Genomic DNA, 17282 nt, shown 5'->3' with positions numbered 1-17282 from the left:
GCCATAATCATCACAATTATGACAAATCACGGCTTGAATTATCTTGCTTTGCATGTAATGAGTCTATCTCATATATTAGTTTCACCTTTTAAGTTGCATTAGTGAAATAAATGAACTTTGCACGATATTCTAATTATTCGAGTTTCACCTGTAAAAGGCTTAAGTTAAATCAGGTAATTTTTAATGGTTGCATTTTAAATATATTTAACATTCTTTTTATTTACAGTTGTGCTCAAAAGTTTGCATAGCCTGGCAGAAATGATGGAATTTTGGCATTGATATTGAAAATATGACAGATACCAAAAAACTCTTATTTAAAAGATAGTGATCATTTGAAGCCATTTATTATCACATTCGGTTTTTTTTTATTCCTTTTTAAATCATAATTAAATTTAAAATCATAATGGTAACAGAAATCACCAAAATGGCCCTGATCAAAAGTTTACCCTGGAATGTTTGGCCTTGTTACAGACTCGCAAGGTGACACCCACAGGTTAAAAGGGCAATTCAAAGTTAATTTTTCCACATCTGTGACTTTAAATTGCAATTAGTGTCTATGTATGAGTTTGTTAGCGCTAACGTGGGTGCACTGAGCAGGCTAGATACTGAGCCATAGGGAGCAGAAAAGAACAGTTAAAAGACCTGCGTAACAAGGTAATGGAACTTTATAAAGATGGAAAAGGATATAAAAATATATCCAAACCAGTCAGGACTGTTCAATCACTTATTAAGAAGTGGAAAATTGGGGGATCTATTGATACCAAGCCAAGGTCAGGAAGACCAAGAAAGATTGCAGCCACAACTGCCAGAAGAATTGTTTGGGATACAAAGAAAATCTCACAGGTAACCTCAGGAGAAATCCAGGCTGCTGTGGAAAAAGATGGTGTGGTTGTTTCAAGGAGCACAATAAGACCATACTTGAACAAAAATTAGCTGCAGCGTCCAGTTGCCAGAAAGAAGCCTTTACTGTGCCAATGCCACAAAAAGCCTGGTTATAATATGCCCGACACCTTGACACGACTCACAGCTTTTGGCACACTGTAATTTGGAGTGATGAGACCAAAATGATGAGCCTATAGTGACAAGAATACCATCCCCGCTGTGAAGCATGGTGGTGGCTCACTGATGTTTTGGGGGTGTGTGAGCTCTAAAGGCACGGGGAATCTTGTGAAAATTGATGGTAAGATGAATGCAGCATGTTATCAGAAAATACTGGCAGACAATTTGAATTCTTCTACACGAAAGCTGCGCATTGGAACGCCCTTGGACTTTCCAGCATGACAATGACCCTAAGCACAAGGCCAAGTTGACCCTCCAGTGGTTACAGCAAAAAAAGGTGGCCATCACAGTCTCCTGACCTTAATATCATCGAGCCACTCTGGGGAGATCTTGGACATGCGGTTCATGCAAGACGACCAAAGACGCTGCCTAGAGGCATTTTGCCAAGACGAATGGGCAGCTATACGATCTGCCAGAATTCAGGGCCTTATAACTTATTATTATTATACAGGATTTATATAGCGCCAACAGTTTGTGCAGCGCTTTACAAAATTGAGGGTGACAATACAATTAACAATCTTGTATGAGGAGGGGGGGGGTGCGGAGGAGCAGGATCCGAGCTGGGTCACTGTTAGAAGACGGTGTAGAGGGAAGAGTGCTAGAGAGGTCAGCCCTGTACTGGTTAAACCCAACAAATACGCTGGGTTGCGTGATGTTGGGGATATTAGTTCAGGGGTGACCCTGCTGGAGCAGGAAGCCTCCTCTATCCGGGGGGGGAGTGGTTGCTCTGGCGAGGAGGGGAGCCGGATGGAGGAGCAGGAGATGCAGATCCTGGTGTTGGGAGATTCCATCATCAGGCGAACCGACAGGGTAATCTGTCATCCGGACCGTGAGGGTCGAACAGTGTGCTGCTTACCGGGGGCACATGTTCGGCACATTGCGGAACGAATTGACAGGTTACTAGATTGGGTTGGGCACAATCCATAGTGGATTGTTCAGCTGGCAGCCATTAGCGCCAAGAGCTAAAGCAAACTTTTTTTCTATTTATTAATGATATCTGGGAGGGAGTGAGTAGCCATGTCTCAGTGTTTGCTGATGATACGAAAATTGCGAGGGTAGTAGATACAGATTTAGACATAACATTACAGAAGGACCTGGATAAAATTGGGGAGTGGGCAACTGTATGGCAGATGAAGTTCAATGTCGATAAATGTACAGTAATGCACCATGGAGTTAAAAATAGGCGAATGGACTATACACTTATGGGTATGCAACTAGGGAAGTCGGAAAAGGAAAAGAATTTGGGGGTCATTATAGACCGCAGATTGAATAACAGCTCGCAGTGCCAGGCTGCTGTAAATAAAGCAAGCAGAGTACTGTCTTGCATTAAGAAGGGAATGTATTGCAAGGACAAGTCTATAATTTTGCCACTTTACAAATTACTGTTTCGGCCGCATCTGTAGTATGCGGTCCAGTTTTGGTCACCGATACTCAGAAAAGATGTCCTTGAGCTGGAAAAAGTCTAGCGAAGGGCAACCAAACTCCTTAAGGAATTCGAGGACCTGAGCTATGAAACAAGGTTGTTAAATTTAAATATGTTCTCTTTAGAGGTTAGTAGATTAAGGGGGGGCATCATTTTCCTGTATAAACTATTCAAGGGTGATGGCAACCTTATTAACAAACTGTTTTTGGTTAGCTCCGTAACAAAGACCAGAGGGCACCAAAAAAATTGGTGGAAAAAAAATTTCAACACACAGGGCGCAAGGGGTTCTTCACAGTTAGAGCGGTTATGGTCTGGAACTCGCTGCCGCAGGAAGTGATTTCAGCTAGGAGTGTGGAATCATTCAAGAAACTCCTGGACGAGTTGCTCGGAGACCATAACACACAGGGGTACAGGTACGCCTAAGAACAAAATCATACATGGACTAATACACACACACACACACACCAACTCAAACATAAATGCACGCACACAATAGGTTGGACTTGATGGACTTATGTCTTTATTCAACCTCAAATACTATGTAACTATGTAACAATTTCAGTACAGGAGGTAGGAGGCCCCTGCTCGTGAGAGCTTACGATCTAGTAGGGATGGGGTAATTGTGTGGGATGATTTAATGGAAGAATTGAAAGTACTGTTATATCGAGGTGGAATAGGCCTCCCTGAAGAGATGAGTTTTTAAGGATTGCCTAAAGGTGGACTGAGTAGGAGACAGATTGGGGTAGGGAGCTCCAGAGACAGACAACTATTACAAAAGACTGCACACTGTCATTGATGTTAAAGGGAGCAATAAACAGTATTAAGAACTATGTAGAGCTGCAGCTAACGATTATTTTTTTTAAAATCGATTAGTTAGCCGATTTATTAAGTTCGATTAATCGGATAAAAAAAAAAATGGCTCCAGTGATGGGACTTCTAGTTTGTATTGAGATTGTAGTCCATCACAGGAGCAAGCTTGGAGCGGTGGAAGTAAAAAAGAAAAACAAAAGTGTGGTGTACAATATAGTGAAATGGAAAGGTGTAAAATGATACAGCAATGAATGCAGAATGGCACCGGCTATAGAGGACTCCAAAACCCAGCAATAGTACATTATACAGCGCAGTGCGGAATACCACCAGCTATAGATGAATAATACAAATCCCAGCAATAGTACATTATAACTGGCGGTATTCTGCATTGCGCTGTATAATGTACTATTGCTGGGATTTGTTGTACTCCTCTATAGCTGGTGGTATTCCGCATTGCTCTGTATAATGTATTATTCCTTGATTTGTAGTCCTCTATACAGCGCAATGCAGAATACCACCAGCTATATAGGAGTACAACAAATCCCAGCAATACATTATACATACAGTGTACAATGTATTGCTGGGATTTGTATTCCTCTATAGCTGATGGTACATTGCTCTGTATAATATACAGCACAATGTACCATCAGCTATAGAGGAATGCAAATCCCAGCAATACATTATAGAGCACCATGTGGGGGAAAGTGCAGGCTTACCTGAGCAGTCTTCCAGCAACTTGTTTCTGAGATCGGGCCTGTCTATCGGCGGCTGTCATCCGCCCACACCTGCTCTTCCTTACTACTTCTCCCCGTGTCCCTGTGCCGATCGTGGATTTGGCCGGGCGGTGAGCGTGAGGCGCGGAGGAGGTGTGGATGCGGGCAGGTCTGGCAGCGGCAAGCGTGAGGTGGGGAGGAGGTGTGGCGCGCAGCGTGTGTGGAGCCGTGAACAGGGCCAACCAATCAGAAGCCGATTAATCGATGATTGAAAAAGTTGTCAACTTTTTCAATCATCGATTAGTTGCAGCCCTAGAACTATGGGTATGCAATTTTTGAACAGGGGTCATTTTATTTTTATTTTTTGTTGCCCTGTTTTGTTTTATGATTGTTATGACCTATGAACATGAATCCAATAAGAAATAAAAGAAATGTGTTTTGCCTGCTAACTCATGTTTTCTTTAAAAATGGTACATATATTACCATTTCTCCAAGGGTATGCAAACTTTTAAGCAAAACTGTATTTGTTTTAAATCTGCCTAGAGTTCAGATTTATCTCGTCATATGTAAGAAAGGTTGAAGGAGAATTATGGGGAGAGTGAAATACACTCATTCGCATAAATAGAGCCGACGTGTGACACTGCAGCTGTCACACGTCAGCTCTATTGATTGAGAAGTGAGCGATCACATAACGCTGTTAGTCACACCTCCCCGCAAGGATTCCCTATTCCCCTCTCTCTATTCCTCCAGTGCTGACAGAAGGAACGGGGGAGGGGCGGGCACAGCTGGCTCTGGCTCTAGAGAGTCAACGCCAGTTGTCAGTTAGGCAGCGGGGTGGATCCCATCAATATTGTCAGGATCTGCCCCAGTTGCAGCGCGGCTCTGCGCTGTTAGTATATAATGGGGCAATAGCACGCTATATGCTGAGTTTTGGGTCACAGGAGGACATTACTGTATGTCCTCCTGTGCCCAAGAGAGAACCATTGCAAAAAAATATTGGGCCATAGTTCTCTTTTAAGCAGGGCATCATGCACTCAGGACAGGAAGTGATTTGAACATTTTTGAACAGGGACACTTCTGGAAAATCTTTGAACAAATCTTTGAACAAACAGAGCCGGCAGCTGACTGGCGTTGGTGTACTCTAAGAGCGGCTGGTGGCTGCTGTCAGAATATAATGAAGGCAGCAGGAGATTCTTGGATCAATGCTCGTAAGCGTTGAAGGAGGAACCTGTGATATTTCAGGTTGAACTAAGATAATATTAGTGCATGGCCAACTTAAGACTTTAAGGCTAAGAGAATTGGTTTGCAGCAAGTTGTTCAGGCCAATGGCATATGTTTAGGGCTGAAACAACTAATCGACTAAGTCGATGACAACTATTTTCATTATTGATTTATTAACGGTTTTCATTATCGATTAGTTGGGCTGCTTGCAGCTCCACACATGCTTCCCGCCTCACCCAGCTCTCACTGACAATCAGTGATCGACCCAGGGAAGAGAATTGCGAATCCCGGCGGATACTGCTCAGCATCAGGTAAGATGCCGGGGAACTGGGAGCACACTGGCCAGGGGCTTAGGATGAGGCACAGATAGATGGGAAGGCCATTTGAGTGATGACTGGTCGGTAGTGTAGCGGGAAGAGGAGGATGGGGTGAGGAAAGAAAATGTTAGAAATGGCAGCCTGACTGGGACATATACCGAGCTGTTGCAGAGCAGGGAGGAGAGCACTGCCCTATAGCCGGTGCTGCTGTCTGTGTGCTCGGGTACATGTCCGTGTCACCCATGGAGATGTTTCCCTTCACCATCCTGCTGCCTGCACTCCCCTCCCCACCCCCCCTCCCCACTGACAGCCTGACACAGCCGCACTTCGCAGTTCCCGGCGGGGACACCTGCTGACATTGACAAATTGCCCAAAATTCCTAAAAAAAATCCTCTAGGAGCCCCTGAGGGAGCGTGGGCTCAGGGTTCCAGAGATTTAGTTTGTCAGTTTAAGAGGGACCGGCCGTGGGTGGGGGCATCTGTCATTACTGGTGGAGAGGGGTGCTATCTTGTTAACTGGAGGGAGCATCTGTTATTACCTAGTGGGGAGGGGTGCTATCTTCTTATTACATGTAGGGGGCATCTTTCATTACCTTGTGGCGGGGGAATGTTATCTGACGGGGAGGGGCATCTGTAATTGCAGGGTGGGGAGGGGTGCTATTATGTGTTGTATGTGTGTGACGTGCATGTATTATGTATTGTATGTGTGCTGTGTGTGTAGCGAACACACTTAAAGTGACATTAAACCCTCAGATTTTTTAACATAAAACAATACTGTAAAGTGTGCCTTACTGTAATCCATGGTGGTTTCCCTTCTCTTTGCTGCTCTTCCTTTTAAATCTGTATCTGTTCTCATGCTGGGCAGAACTTCTGTTTTGCAGCAGACTGCCTTGTCTCAGGAATGGATACATGGTGTCTGTGTATAGGTTTGTAACCTGAGCCAGCACTACAGGAAGAGGCCCTGAGCTGCAAAGGGAAGTTCTCCCCAAGCATGAGAAGACATGAGGATTTAAAAGGAAGAGCAGCAAAGAGAAGGGAAACAACCATGGATAACAGTAAGGCACAAATGACAGTATTGTTTTATGTTAAAAAAATCTGAGGGTTTAATGTCACTTTAAGCCTGTGAAGTCCGAGACACGCTGTAAGCGGAGTAGCAAAGTTAAATGGTGATGCACAGAGCTTTGCATGCAGTTTGTCTAGCACTATCCTCTCCCGCGCTCAGCTAGGCGAGATCAAAATTTTTATCTCTAGCCAATAGGCTTGTATGTATGAATCCATGTCATGACACAGATTCAAGTGTGCAGCCAATCCAATTTCCCAGATAAAAGTATCTGGTGGGAGGAGTCCAGGAGAGAAGTCCGTTTGGTAATGTCTTTCTTCCTGCACAAGTTCTATCTGTGACCTATGCCAGGGATGAGAGCTATGCAAGAATTAATATGATATGTACAATAAATTATGAAACATTTAATTAATAATAGTAGTTAGATAATTAAATAACTAACAATTAATAATAATAAAAAATGTAAAACATTTATCAGATTAATCGGAAAAAATCGGCCAACTAATTTATAAAATTGAATGTTAGTTGCAGCCATACATATGTTCCAATTAAATTGCATGTTTCAGTTACTATACAAATCTACCTGAAAAAAATCCTGGCATGTAATAATAATACATTATATCATATTTTTATTTGTTGTGACCATGCTTAGGTACAGTCTGTGACATTCTTCACTGTTGGGTCTGGTCACACTTGGCCTATGTATGGAGCTAGAGGCATTGGGGTTGATTTACTAACCTTTTAAACACACCACGAACGTGTATACACCTCTGTAGTGTGTTCCCTCCCAGCATGATCTATGGGAGGAATGGAAACACCTTTGTAGTGTGTACACACCCAGCAGGTGTGTTGTGCAAAGCCCTGCAATGAATTGCAAGGTGATGTTGTGTAAATTAGCTCTACATTGTGCTGCTTGCGTTGATGAATGCAGGAATGTAAATGCATGAGCTAACCATTTTTGTCTAAACTGTGAAGCAGCATTATATATGCATCATGTGCATGATTTTTCCATATATGGCATTAGTGGAAATATGCTTTTAGAGACTTTTTGGTTGATAAATACGTTTTGCTGTGTGAAAATCACACACACCTTGTGTGTGTGTGTGTGTGTGTTTAGGTTAGTAAATCACCCCCATTGACTGGGTTGTACATTGTGACTGTGCTCCTTAGGAGAAATTTCTCCCTTGCACAATGCTTCCAGGAATCTGTTGGACAGATCAAGGGCTCCAAGTAAATTTCCTAATAATCAGGATTGTGTGTAATTGGAATAGGCTGTAAAGCAATGTGTCTAATTGCATTGTACTTGCAAACATTTATGCCACTCCTGTTATTGGTGACTGTTATATTTGTGACTCACTGCTCTGTGTGCTTCTAGGTTTTGAAACTGGGAATCTCTGAACAATAAATGATTTGGGACCATAGGAAATTGCATAGGATGAATGCTAGGATGCAAAATAAGGAACTAAGCTGTTAACATGCAAAATGTTCCTGAAATGACAGTATGTGTAAAGCTAAATTCCAAGCTTGTGTTATGACCACATTTTAATCCAGTTATGTGTTTTGTTTTTTAAATGACATGTTTTACTGAACACGGAACTGGCTTCGTGTTTGCTTCCTGTGTTCCTGTTTCCTCAGCTTGAAAGAAGACAGGACAGTCCTGTCAGTCAGTCCTAATTGCACAGGACTGAGAATCTAACTGTGAAAGCTTGCAAGGAGAGAACCTAATTTGCATGAATATCTTGACAAACTTTTGGCAGGTAGACAGTTTGTATGTATTTTTTTGCGTGTCCGTGTCAACTCTTTTTCTAGCTTCTTGTTTAAAGTTCAGCTTTAAGGAATGCATGTACAATCAAACCAACTTCATATGCATGGTTGGTATATTCAGTTGTTATTTGAAGCATCCTAAAAACGCTGACCATTTTATGTGCTTTGTTTACAGTCTGACTCCATGAAAAATGACAGAAGAGGTCATTGTTATTGCCAAATGGGATTATATGGCACAACAGGACCAAGAACTTGATATCAAGAAAAATGAACGCCTGTGGTTGTTGGATGACTCCAAAACATGGTGGAGGGTACGAAATGCAGGCAATAGGACCGGATATGTTCCATCTAACTATGTTGAGCGGAAAAATAGCTTAAAAAAGGGATCATTGGTGAAGAACTTGAAGGACACCTTAGGTAAGGCTTGTTAAATATTTTGAAGTTGAACACTTGGTTTAATAACTTTTATTTGTGTATGTCAACCTAGTAAGCATTTTGTCTTTAATTTTCTTTGGAGTCAAGTAGTGCCAAGCATTGATAATATTTATTTTAATGAAATAATAGTGTCCTTCTTTTTTGCTTTTTTTTTAAGGTCTCTTCATTCAGTTTGATCATTTATCTAATTTGTTTTACCTAAATATTACTTTCCAATAGAATTTTTGGATTCGTGCAGCACAAGCGATGAACACTAAAATGATAATCACGTTCTTTTATCTTCATAAAAAGTAAACTTTTATTTCAGTTTATTTAAGGCCAGTTGCTTAATTATATGTCCTGTCTCATAAGCATTAGCTACTTAAGTCCCTGGGGCTTTTTTCCCTTTAACACTCTTGGGTCCCAGAGCTTTATATTTTACATCTAGGTTCCACACCTTTTATCTTTTAGCTTTTGCAGTCTAATCTAACATATCGTACACTGTTTTTCTTGGGACAGATAGGGATATAAAGCTGAATTCTGCACTAACTATGAATTGTCATCCATACTTCCTTTCCCTGTACACAATTTGAATGTACACTATATTGCCAAAAGTATTGGGACGCCTGCCTTTACACGCACATGAACTTTAATGGCATCCCAGTCTTAGTCCGTAGGGTTCAATATTGAATTTGTGCACCCTTTGCAGCTATAACAGCTTCAACTCTTCTGGGAAGGCTGTCCACAAGGTTTGGAGTGTGTCTTTGGAAATGTTTGACCATTCTTCCAGAAGCGCATTTGTGAGGTCAGGTACTGATGTTGGGCAAGAAGGCCTGGCTCGCAGTCTCTGCTCTAATTCACCCCAAAAGTGTTCTATTGGGTTGAGGTCAACTCTGTGCAGGCCAGTCACGTTCCTCCACCCTAAACTCGCTCATCCATGCCTTTTTATGGACCTTGCTTTGTGCACTGGTGCTCAGTCATGTTGGAGCAGGAAGTGGCCATCCCCAAACTGTTCCCACAAAGTTGGGAGCATGAAATTGTACAAAATGTCTTGGTATGCTGATGCCTTAAGAGTTCGTTTAACTGGAACTAAGAGGCCAAGCCCAACCCCTGAAAAATAAAAAAATAACCCCACACCATAATCCCCCCTCCACCAAACTTTACACATGACACAATGCAGTCAGGCAAGTACCGTTCTCCTGGCAACCGCCAAACCCAGACACGTCCATCGGATTGGCAGACAGAAGTGTGAATTGTCACTCCAGAGAACACGTCTCCAATTCTCTAGAGTCCAGTGGCGGCGTGCTTTACACCACTGCATCCGATGCTTTGCATTGCACTAGGTGATGTAAGGCTTGGATGCAGCTGCTTGGCCATGAAAACCCATTCCATGAAGCTCTCTATGCACTGTTGTTCCAATCTGAAGGACAGGAAGTTTGGAGGTCTGTAGCTATTGACTCTGCAGACAGTTGGCGACTTCTGCACACTGTGAGGTTCAGCATGCGCATTCCATCAACCGTGGCCTACCACTTCATGGCTGAGTTGCAGTTGTTCCCAGTTGCTTCCAATTTGTTATAATACCACTGGTCCAACGGTTGACTGTGGAATATTTAGTAGCAAGGAAGTTTTACGGAACACCTGAATGCATTGCTTTGGAGGGGCGTCCCAATACTTTTGGCAATATAGTGTATAATCTTCTTTTTGTAACTGATCTATTTTTATAGTAATGTACCTTGAAAATTGCAGAAACAATACAGTTCAGCACAGTGATCCTTGGCTGTCTCTTGGGCTCCATCTACCTACAGTTCTGGCACATATGGCTTAATCCTCCCCTTTCCCCAGTGGTTTAAAAGTTGTGAGTACCCTTTGGCGGACATTCCACACTACACATGACAGATCATAGACACAGGGGTGATGTGTCAGAGGTTTTGCAGCTCACGTTCAACTAATGGATCAGGAAGAAAGGGGTCGGGTAATTGGAGTCTCTCTCCCAAAGGTGTTGCTTCTCTCAGCCCTGGCCACTGCCCCCAGTCTGAATGTCTCTTTTCCTCAGACACCTCCATACCTGCCTCTGGCACACACTCCTTCTCCTGCCTGTCTAGAGAGGAGTTTTCAGCTACTATGACTGACTTTAAGTGAACAATCTCAGCCTTCAGGGGCGCAGACCGCAGAGGTTGCAAGGGGCCCCGTTCAGCCTCCCCTTCAGAGTCTGTCTCTGTTTTTCCTCTCAGTTACTGTGCTCCCTGAGGCAGTACATATATGCCTTCATCATGCATTTACTAAGGTCTCAAGCCTAAAAATGCCCAGACTTGAAAAGATCTTGTAATGTTGTATGGTTACTGGCCCCTACAAAAATGCTTTGCTCAGCACTACCCTGTTGAGTGTTTTTCTCTCAAAACCCACCAATTTGGGAACAAGCCCTCCTCTCAATGGTGTGCCCCAACTTCTCAGAGTGAGGAGGAAGACTGTCGACCTTCTCGGCCAGTGTCCAGAGTGTAATATCCAAGGGCTACAAACTGGAGTTTCAGTCTCTGCCTCCTCCCCACTTTATGCACTTAATTTCATTTCGCCTTCCTCCCTGCAAACAAGGTGGATTTGTACACTGCTCTTTAGCACAAAGAAAGAATCCAGCGATTCTACTTGAACCCGTTCACTGTTCACAAGAACAGCTTGTTCATTTTCTCCCTCCTGAGGCTTCATCCTTCTCTGCTCCGCAGGATTAGGATGGTGGGCATCCTGGTGATGCATAAAACTGGTCCAGGAGTGTGCGGTACTCCAAAATACTCAGGCTCCTGGCAGACTCTGTAGGTCCATCCAGATCTTCTGTCCCAAGAGCTGGTCCATCAGCTTACTTTGCATATTGCAAGGCTAGGAAATTCCGTCCTGCTAAGTACTCCATGGGGCTCGTCCTGTCCTTCCTCCAGGCTGGTCTGGATCAGCATCTGGCCTTGAGCATCATTTTATGCCAAATCTCAGCCCTAGCTATTCTGTTTCAAAGACCGCTTGCTTTTCACTCCTTAGTTAAGGCCTTTGTGCAGTGAGAACGTAGGATCTCAACCAGATTCTATTGCCCACTATCTGATCTCACTTGCTGCTGTCACTTCTGTGAGGCGAGTTTCTGCGTTAGCGACCTTAATCTGTAAAGACCCTTTCTTATTTCTTAGTATTACACTCGGATAATAAATAAAACCTACTTTCGCCCCAAGGTGGCTTCCTCCTTCCACCTTAACCAGACCATGCCCTGCTCTGAAGCTTCCCAAGGAAATTTTGCTCCACTCTCTGGATGTTGTACTCGCTGCTATCTGTCATCTGTCTGCTGCCATATCATTTTGGCAAATTCATTCCCCCCCCCCTTCCTTCCATAGAGGGCTCCCAGCATTTCGCTTCACCATTGCATGGTGGATTAGACAGGTCATCATTCGAGGTTATAGTCTGAAGTTCCTCCCTTCCCTGTTAAGGCACATTCTACCAGATCTTTTAGTGCTTCATCGGATTTTCAGCATCAGGCATCTGTTTCCCAGATTTGCAAGGCTGTCAATTGGTCTTCGGTTCACACGTTTAAGTTTTACCAGGTGGGTGTTTAGGCCTTCTCTGATGCCAGTTTCAGGCATAATGTGCTTAATGCTGCTTTCTGAGTTTGTCGAGCTTTTGCCTGCTGTTAAGTGGGCCTCTTGGTGTTTGTTGGCAGTGTGGACCACCCCTCAGTTGGACTGCCTTTAGGCATCCCATTGTTAAGACTACAGATCCTGTGTCCTGTCCCATTTAAGAAAAGAAAACTGATACTTGCTGGGAGTGTGTGTGTTTATACTGGTGTTGTTGTTGCACCATGTTATGCCAGTGTCCAGTCACCTCAAAGTGGCAATAATAGCCCATGGTTAAAATTACACATTCTGTGTCCAGTACTGTACTCCTAGAAAAAGATTTTACAGGTTAGTCATCTTTTGTTTTTGTGTATAGTGTATTAACATATACATGAGGATAGTGGTATTTGCTAATTTATGTGGGCTCAGCTTCTTGACTACTAGTATAGTCATTTTGTTAATGTGGTTTAAATCATTTATTGAATGTTTTGGGGGGTGGTATGTACGTACACACACTTAGATTTTCTAACGGCCCATTACTTTAACTTCCCTTTTTGACTGCAAGCAACACGTTTATTATTATTTCTTTACAGGTCTTGGTAGGACAAAGCGAAAGACTAGCACAAGAGATGCTTCACCAACTCCAAGTACTGATGCAGAATATTCATCAAATGGTACCAATGCTGATCGAATCTATGACTTAAACATTCCAGCATATGTAAAATTTGCCTATACGGCAGAAAGAGATGACGAGCTCTCTCTTGTGAAGGGTGCAAGAGTCATTGTTATGGAAAAATGTAGTGATGGCTGGTGGCGTGGAACACTCAATGGACAGGTTGGATGGTTTCCATCAAATTATGTTGTAGAAGAAGTTGATGAAGCCACCGCAGATTCCCCAAGTTTTCTCAGTTTGAGGAAAGGTGCATCAATAAGCAATGGGCAAAACACTAAAATTCTGCATATTGTACAGACACTGTACCCATTTAGTTCAGTAACTGAAGAAGAGCTGAACTTTGAGAAAGGAGAAATAATGGAAATAATTGAGAAGCCCGAGAATGACCCTGAATGGTGGAAATGTAAAAATTCCAGTGGGCAGATTGGCCTTGTTCCCAAAAACTATGTTGTCATTCTAAGTGACGGTCCTTCTATAAATAGTCCGCATATTAATCAAATAAGCTACACTGGCCCTGCTTGCACGGGACTTTTTGCTGGAAAGCCATGGTACTATGGAGGAATTACAAGGCATCAGGCAGAATGTGCCCTAAATGAAAGAGGAATGGAGGGTGACTTTGTCATTCGAGACAGCGAATCTTCTGTAAGTAATACCATAATTGTTTTTCTCATAAAACAGCATGTCACATCACTTATCATAGAAATTGGCACCTTTCTGTGGAGTTGATTAATCCTTGCTAAAATCACAGAATCTTTCAAACTTTTTTTCGGAACAAAAATGCAGAGAATTGAAGTAACCTCTTAGAGCAGACATATTGTATCTCCCATTGCTGGATACTTTTTTTAAGGTTTCGGAGCCCTCACGGGCAGGACCCTCCTTACCATCTTGTCTTGGATTGTATTTGATTGATTGTAATGTCTTCCTTATATTGTAAAGCGCTGCGCAAACTGTTGGCACTATATAAATCCTGTATAATAAGAAGTATCAAGAACCCAGAGCAAATGTGCATAGCAGGTGTCCTAACACGTGATGTACACATGCTTGTTCTAGGTAACTGAATCAATAAGTAATTAGGAAAGTGATGAATGCAACAGTACATGACCCCTGTGAGACTGCAATGCCAGCTACCATTTTTCTATGCAGACCTGTTTTCTTTTAAAGGTGTTTTCTGATTACATAACAATTGAAAGCCCCTTATTTGGTAAATAATGACTTGTGGCTTTGTCCTCCTCCAGCCATTCTCCAGACACATTTTGATTGGCAGTTTTCTGGAGGGAAGGTGGTGTCGGCATTTTTGGTTTTGCTGCTTGTATGGTTTATATGATCACATAAGTAGCTTATTTATTCACATGACAGCCTGACAGTGGCCACTGCTGCCACGTTTCATGTTTCGGCTTCATCCTCATTTTGTGAGCAGATGAAGAGAGAAAGGACAAAGTGCTCAAGTGGGGCTTGTAGTAATAACAATAGCCTTCACAGCTGTCGGGCTAAACGGAGATTATTCTACAGTACATGCAGCTACAGAGATCAGTGAGAGCATTTATTAAAGCTCTTTTACTGCTTATCAAGAATATGAAGAGACTTAAGTGTCCATAGTCTGGGTACTGGTGCAGTTTCACGTGTATTTTGGAAACCCCTACTATATGTTTGTGTGTTCCCATTCCTTCAGTATACCAAAACAAAAAAACATTTATTACATTTTAAGTTGTTTCTTGGAGCAGGATTATACATATGACTCTTTGGGCAGCTTCTACTGATTTGAAAATAGGGCAACATAATGATAAGTGACAAGACTGAGATACAGTGCATTAACATACAATGAGGGGAAGTTATCAGAACTCTAGCAGTTGTCCATGCCAGCCAATCAGCTTCTACCTTTCATTTTCAAATCTTAAGAATTATGGGGAGAGTGAAATACACTCACCCCCATAATTAGAGCCTATGTGTCACACTGACGCTGTCACACGTCGGCTCTATAGATCGAGAACTGAGCGATCACATACTGCTGATCTCTCTGTTCCTCCAGGACTGAATGGAGGCACCAAGGGGCGGGTACAGCTGGCTCTAGAGAGGCAGAGCCAGCTGTCAATCAGGTGGTGGGGTGGATCCCTACAATATTGTCGGGATCTTTCCCGGCCACAGCACAGAGCCGTGCTCAGTTTTGGGTCACAGGAGTACATAGTAAATGTCCTCTTGTGACCCTATAGAGAACTATGAACAAAGAAAGGTTGGGTCATAGTTCTCTTTTAACTGAACAAATTGAAGAGCAAAGCTAATTGGTTACTATGGGCATCTGCTTCAGCTTTGATTATTCCTCCCAAATGTCTTGTCTTTTTTTTATTTCTAAATATATACTTTTTTTAATTTCACATATGAGAACAGGGGACAATAAAAACACTTGAACATTGTGGCACCAAAGAACATTAAAGGAGAACTATGGGGTTAGGGCTTTTCCCCATAGTTCTCCTTAGGGTAACGGGAGGACACAAACTAGCGTCCTCCCGACACCATAAGCTCAGTATACCGCGAGCGAGCTACAGCTAGGGGTATACTGAGACGCTGAAGCGGATCCCGACAATTATGTCTGGATCCGCCCAGCTGCGTGAGTGACAGCTGGCTCTGACTATCTAAAGGCAGAGCCAGCTGTACCCTCCCCGTCCGTTCCGCCAGTCAGCGCTGGAGGATCGGAGCAGGGAGGGGGGATTCAAGCCACTCCCCTGTCATGGCTTGATTCGCTCGTATGTGTTCGCTCACTTCCCGATCTACTGACAGTTTCATTGTCACAGGTCGGCTAGAACTATGAGGTGAGTGAAAAGCACTCGCCTCATAGTTCTCCTTTTAAGGCACACATGGTTGCAGTAGGACATACTGCAAAACAACCCAATAATGTCAAGATCACAAAAGAAATGTAATAGTTAAAACATGTAAACGCTGCAAACTGTCCTGCTTGATTTCCTCCCAGTGTCTTTAGATCCTTAACCTTTTGTTATGACAGACAGTCCTGCACATCTAGTTAACAACTGATCATGAAATCTGTCAGCACAGTACAGACAGGGTTAATTATGGCACACATAATTCCCCTGCCACTCCAAAAACATTGCATAGCAAGGAAGGAAGAATGAAGCAGGATTTTTCAGTCGAGTTTGTAGCATTAAAATGACACTTTAACGCAAGAGTTAAATCTTAAAAATACATTCAAGTACCCTAACTACTAACAAAGCTGTACCTTCCCTATTTCAACACTCCTCTTGGTATCTCCTGGCTAAATCTGATGGGTCCTTAGGCAACTTGATGTATTGTGACTTATATGTTTGGATACGCATATTTATGTCTCTCTAGCAATATATGAAGATGTTTACAGCTACATAGGTGTATGTGTTCCATCTCATCGAACTTAGTCACTCTTCTTCCCTTTCACGCCCACACCCAGGTGAACGCCCCTCTGCTAGAACGTACTCATTGCATTTCAATCATACACATGATTTAGTATATCTACAACTTACTCTTTTCCCCTTCCCCCTTCCTTTCATCTCTTCTACTACATCCTTACTCGTGACCCCTAGACATGATCCTAATCTATATAAAAAGAAATCTAGGGGTATTCTTACTTCTTACTACTTTCATGACACCATTGATGTTTCCAGTAAATGGCTGTTGAGGATATAAAATCACATGGTATTTGTTTTAATGACTAACGCGCATAATTTGCCTATGACATGTATCCGGCTGGCTGCATGACTGTATACCACCGTTTGTAATTCGTCTACCACCACTTATGTATTCTACAAAATTCAATAAAGATATACATGCTTAAAGAAAAAAACCTGGACCTTATTTGTGTATCACTCAGCTGTAGATCCTCAAATGATCTCTGAATTGGTGCTGACACTGTCCTTCCTTCTGGAGGGTGGCTACTTTTGTTCCCCATGGCCCCTGTGTGTGTTGTAAAGTAGGACTGCAACTAATGATTATTTTCATAATTGATTAGTTGGCCGATTTTTTTAATTTTTTTGATTAATCGGATTTAAAAAAAACCCCTCCATAAACTTAAAATAAAATACTTAAATGAATTGTTATAAACATAAAGTTTACTTCAGAATAAAACTGCATGCACAGTGTGGGTGGGAGGGGTGTTTGGTGTGCCAAAATTGAATGGCACTGCAATGCACCTCCTACAGCAAAATTTGGCAGGCTGAAACCGAAAATTACTTTCTCTCCCCCCCCCCCCCCCCCCCCCGACCACCCGCA

At 42.7% G+C, this 17282-nt stretch overlaps 1 protein-coding gene across 1 annotated transcript in view; it reads left to right on the top strand.

Moving 5' to 3' along the window:
* NCK2 (NCK adaptor protein 2) overlaps nucleotides 1-17282 on the top strand; it is a 47516-nt gene that overhangs the window by 21465 nt on the left and 8769 nt on the right. The window contains exons 2-3 of the mRNA XM_018554123.1: nucleotides 8542-8783; nucleotides 12955-13676. Of these exons, the coding sequence (XP_018409625.1) occupies nucleotides 8558-8783; nucleotides 12955-13676 (948 nt within the window). The 5' untranslated portion in view covers nucleotides 8542-8557. The remainder of the gene's footprint in view (nucleotides 1-8541; nucleotides 8784-12954; nucleotides 13677-17282) is intronic.

The sequence above is a fragment of the Nanorana parkeri genome, unplaced genomic scaffold, assembly GCF_000935625.1.
Source record: "Nanorana parkeri isolate BGI_ZX_2015 unplaced genomic scaffold, ASM93562v1 scaffold143, whole genome shotgun sequence".
NCBI lineage: Eukaryota > Metazoa > Chordata > Amphibia > Anura > Dicroglossidae > Nanorana > Nanorana parkeri.
This window is presented reverse-complemented; position numbering and strand designations above follow the sequence as displayed.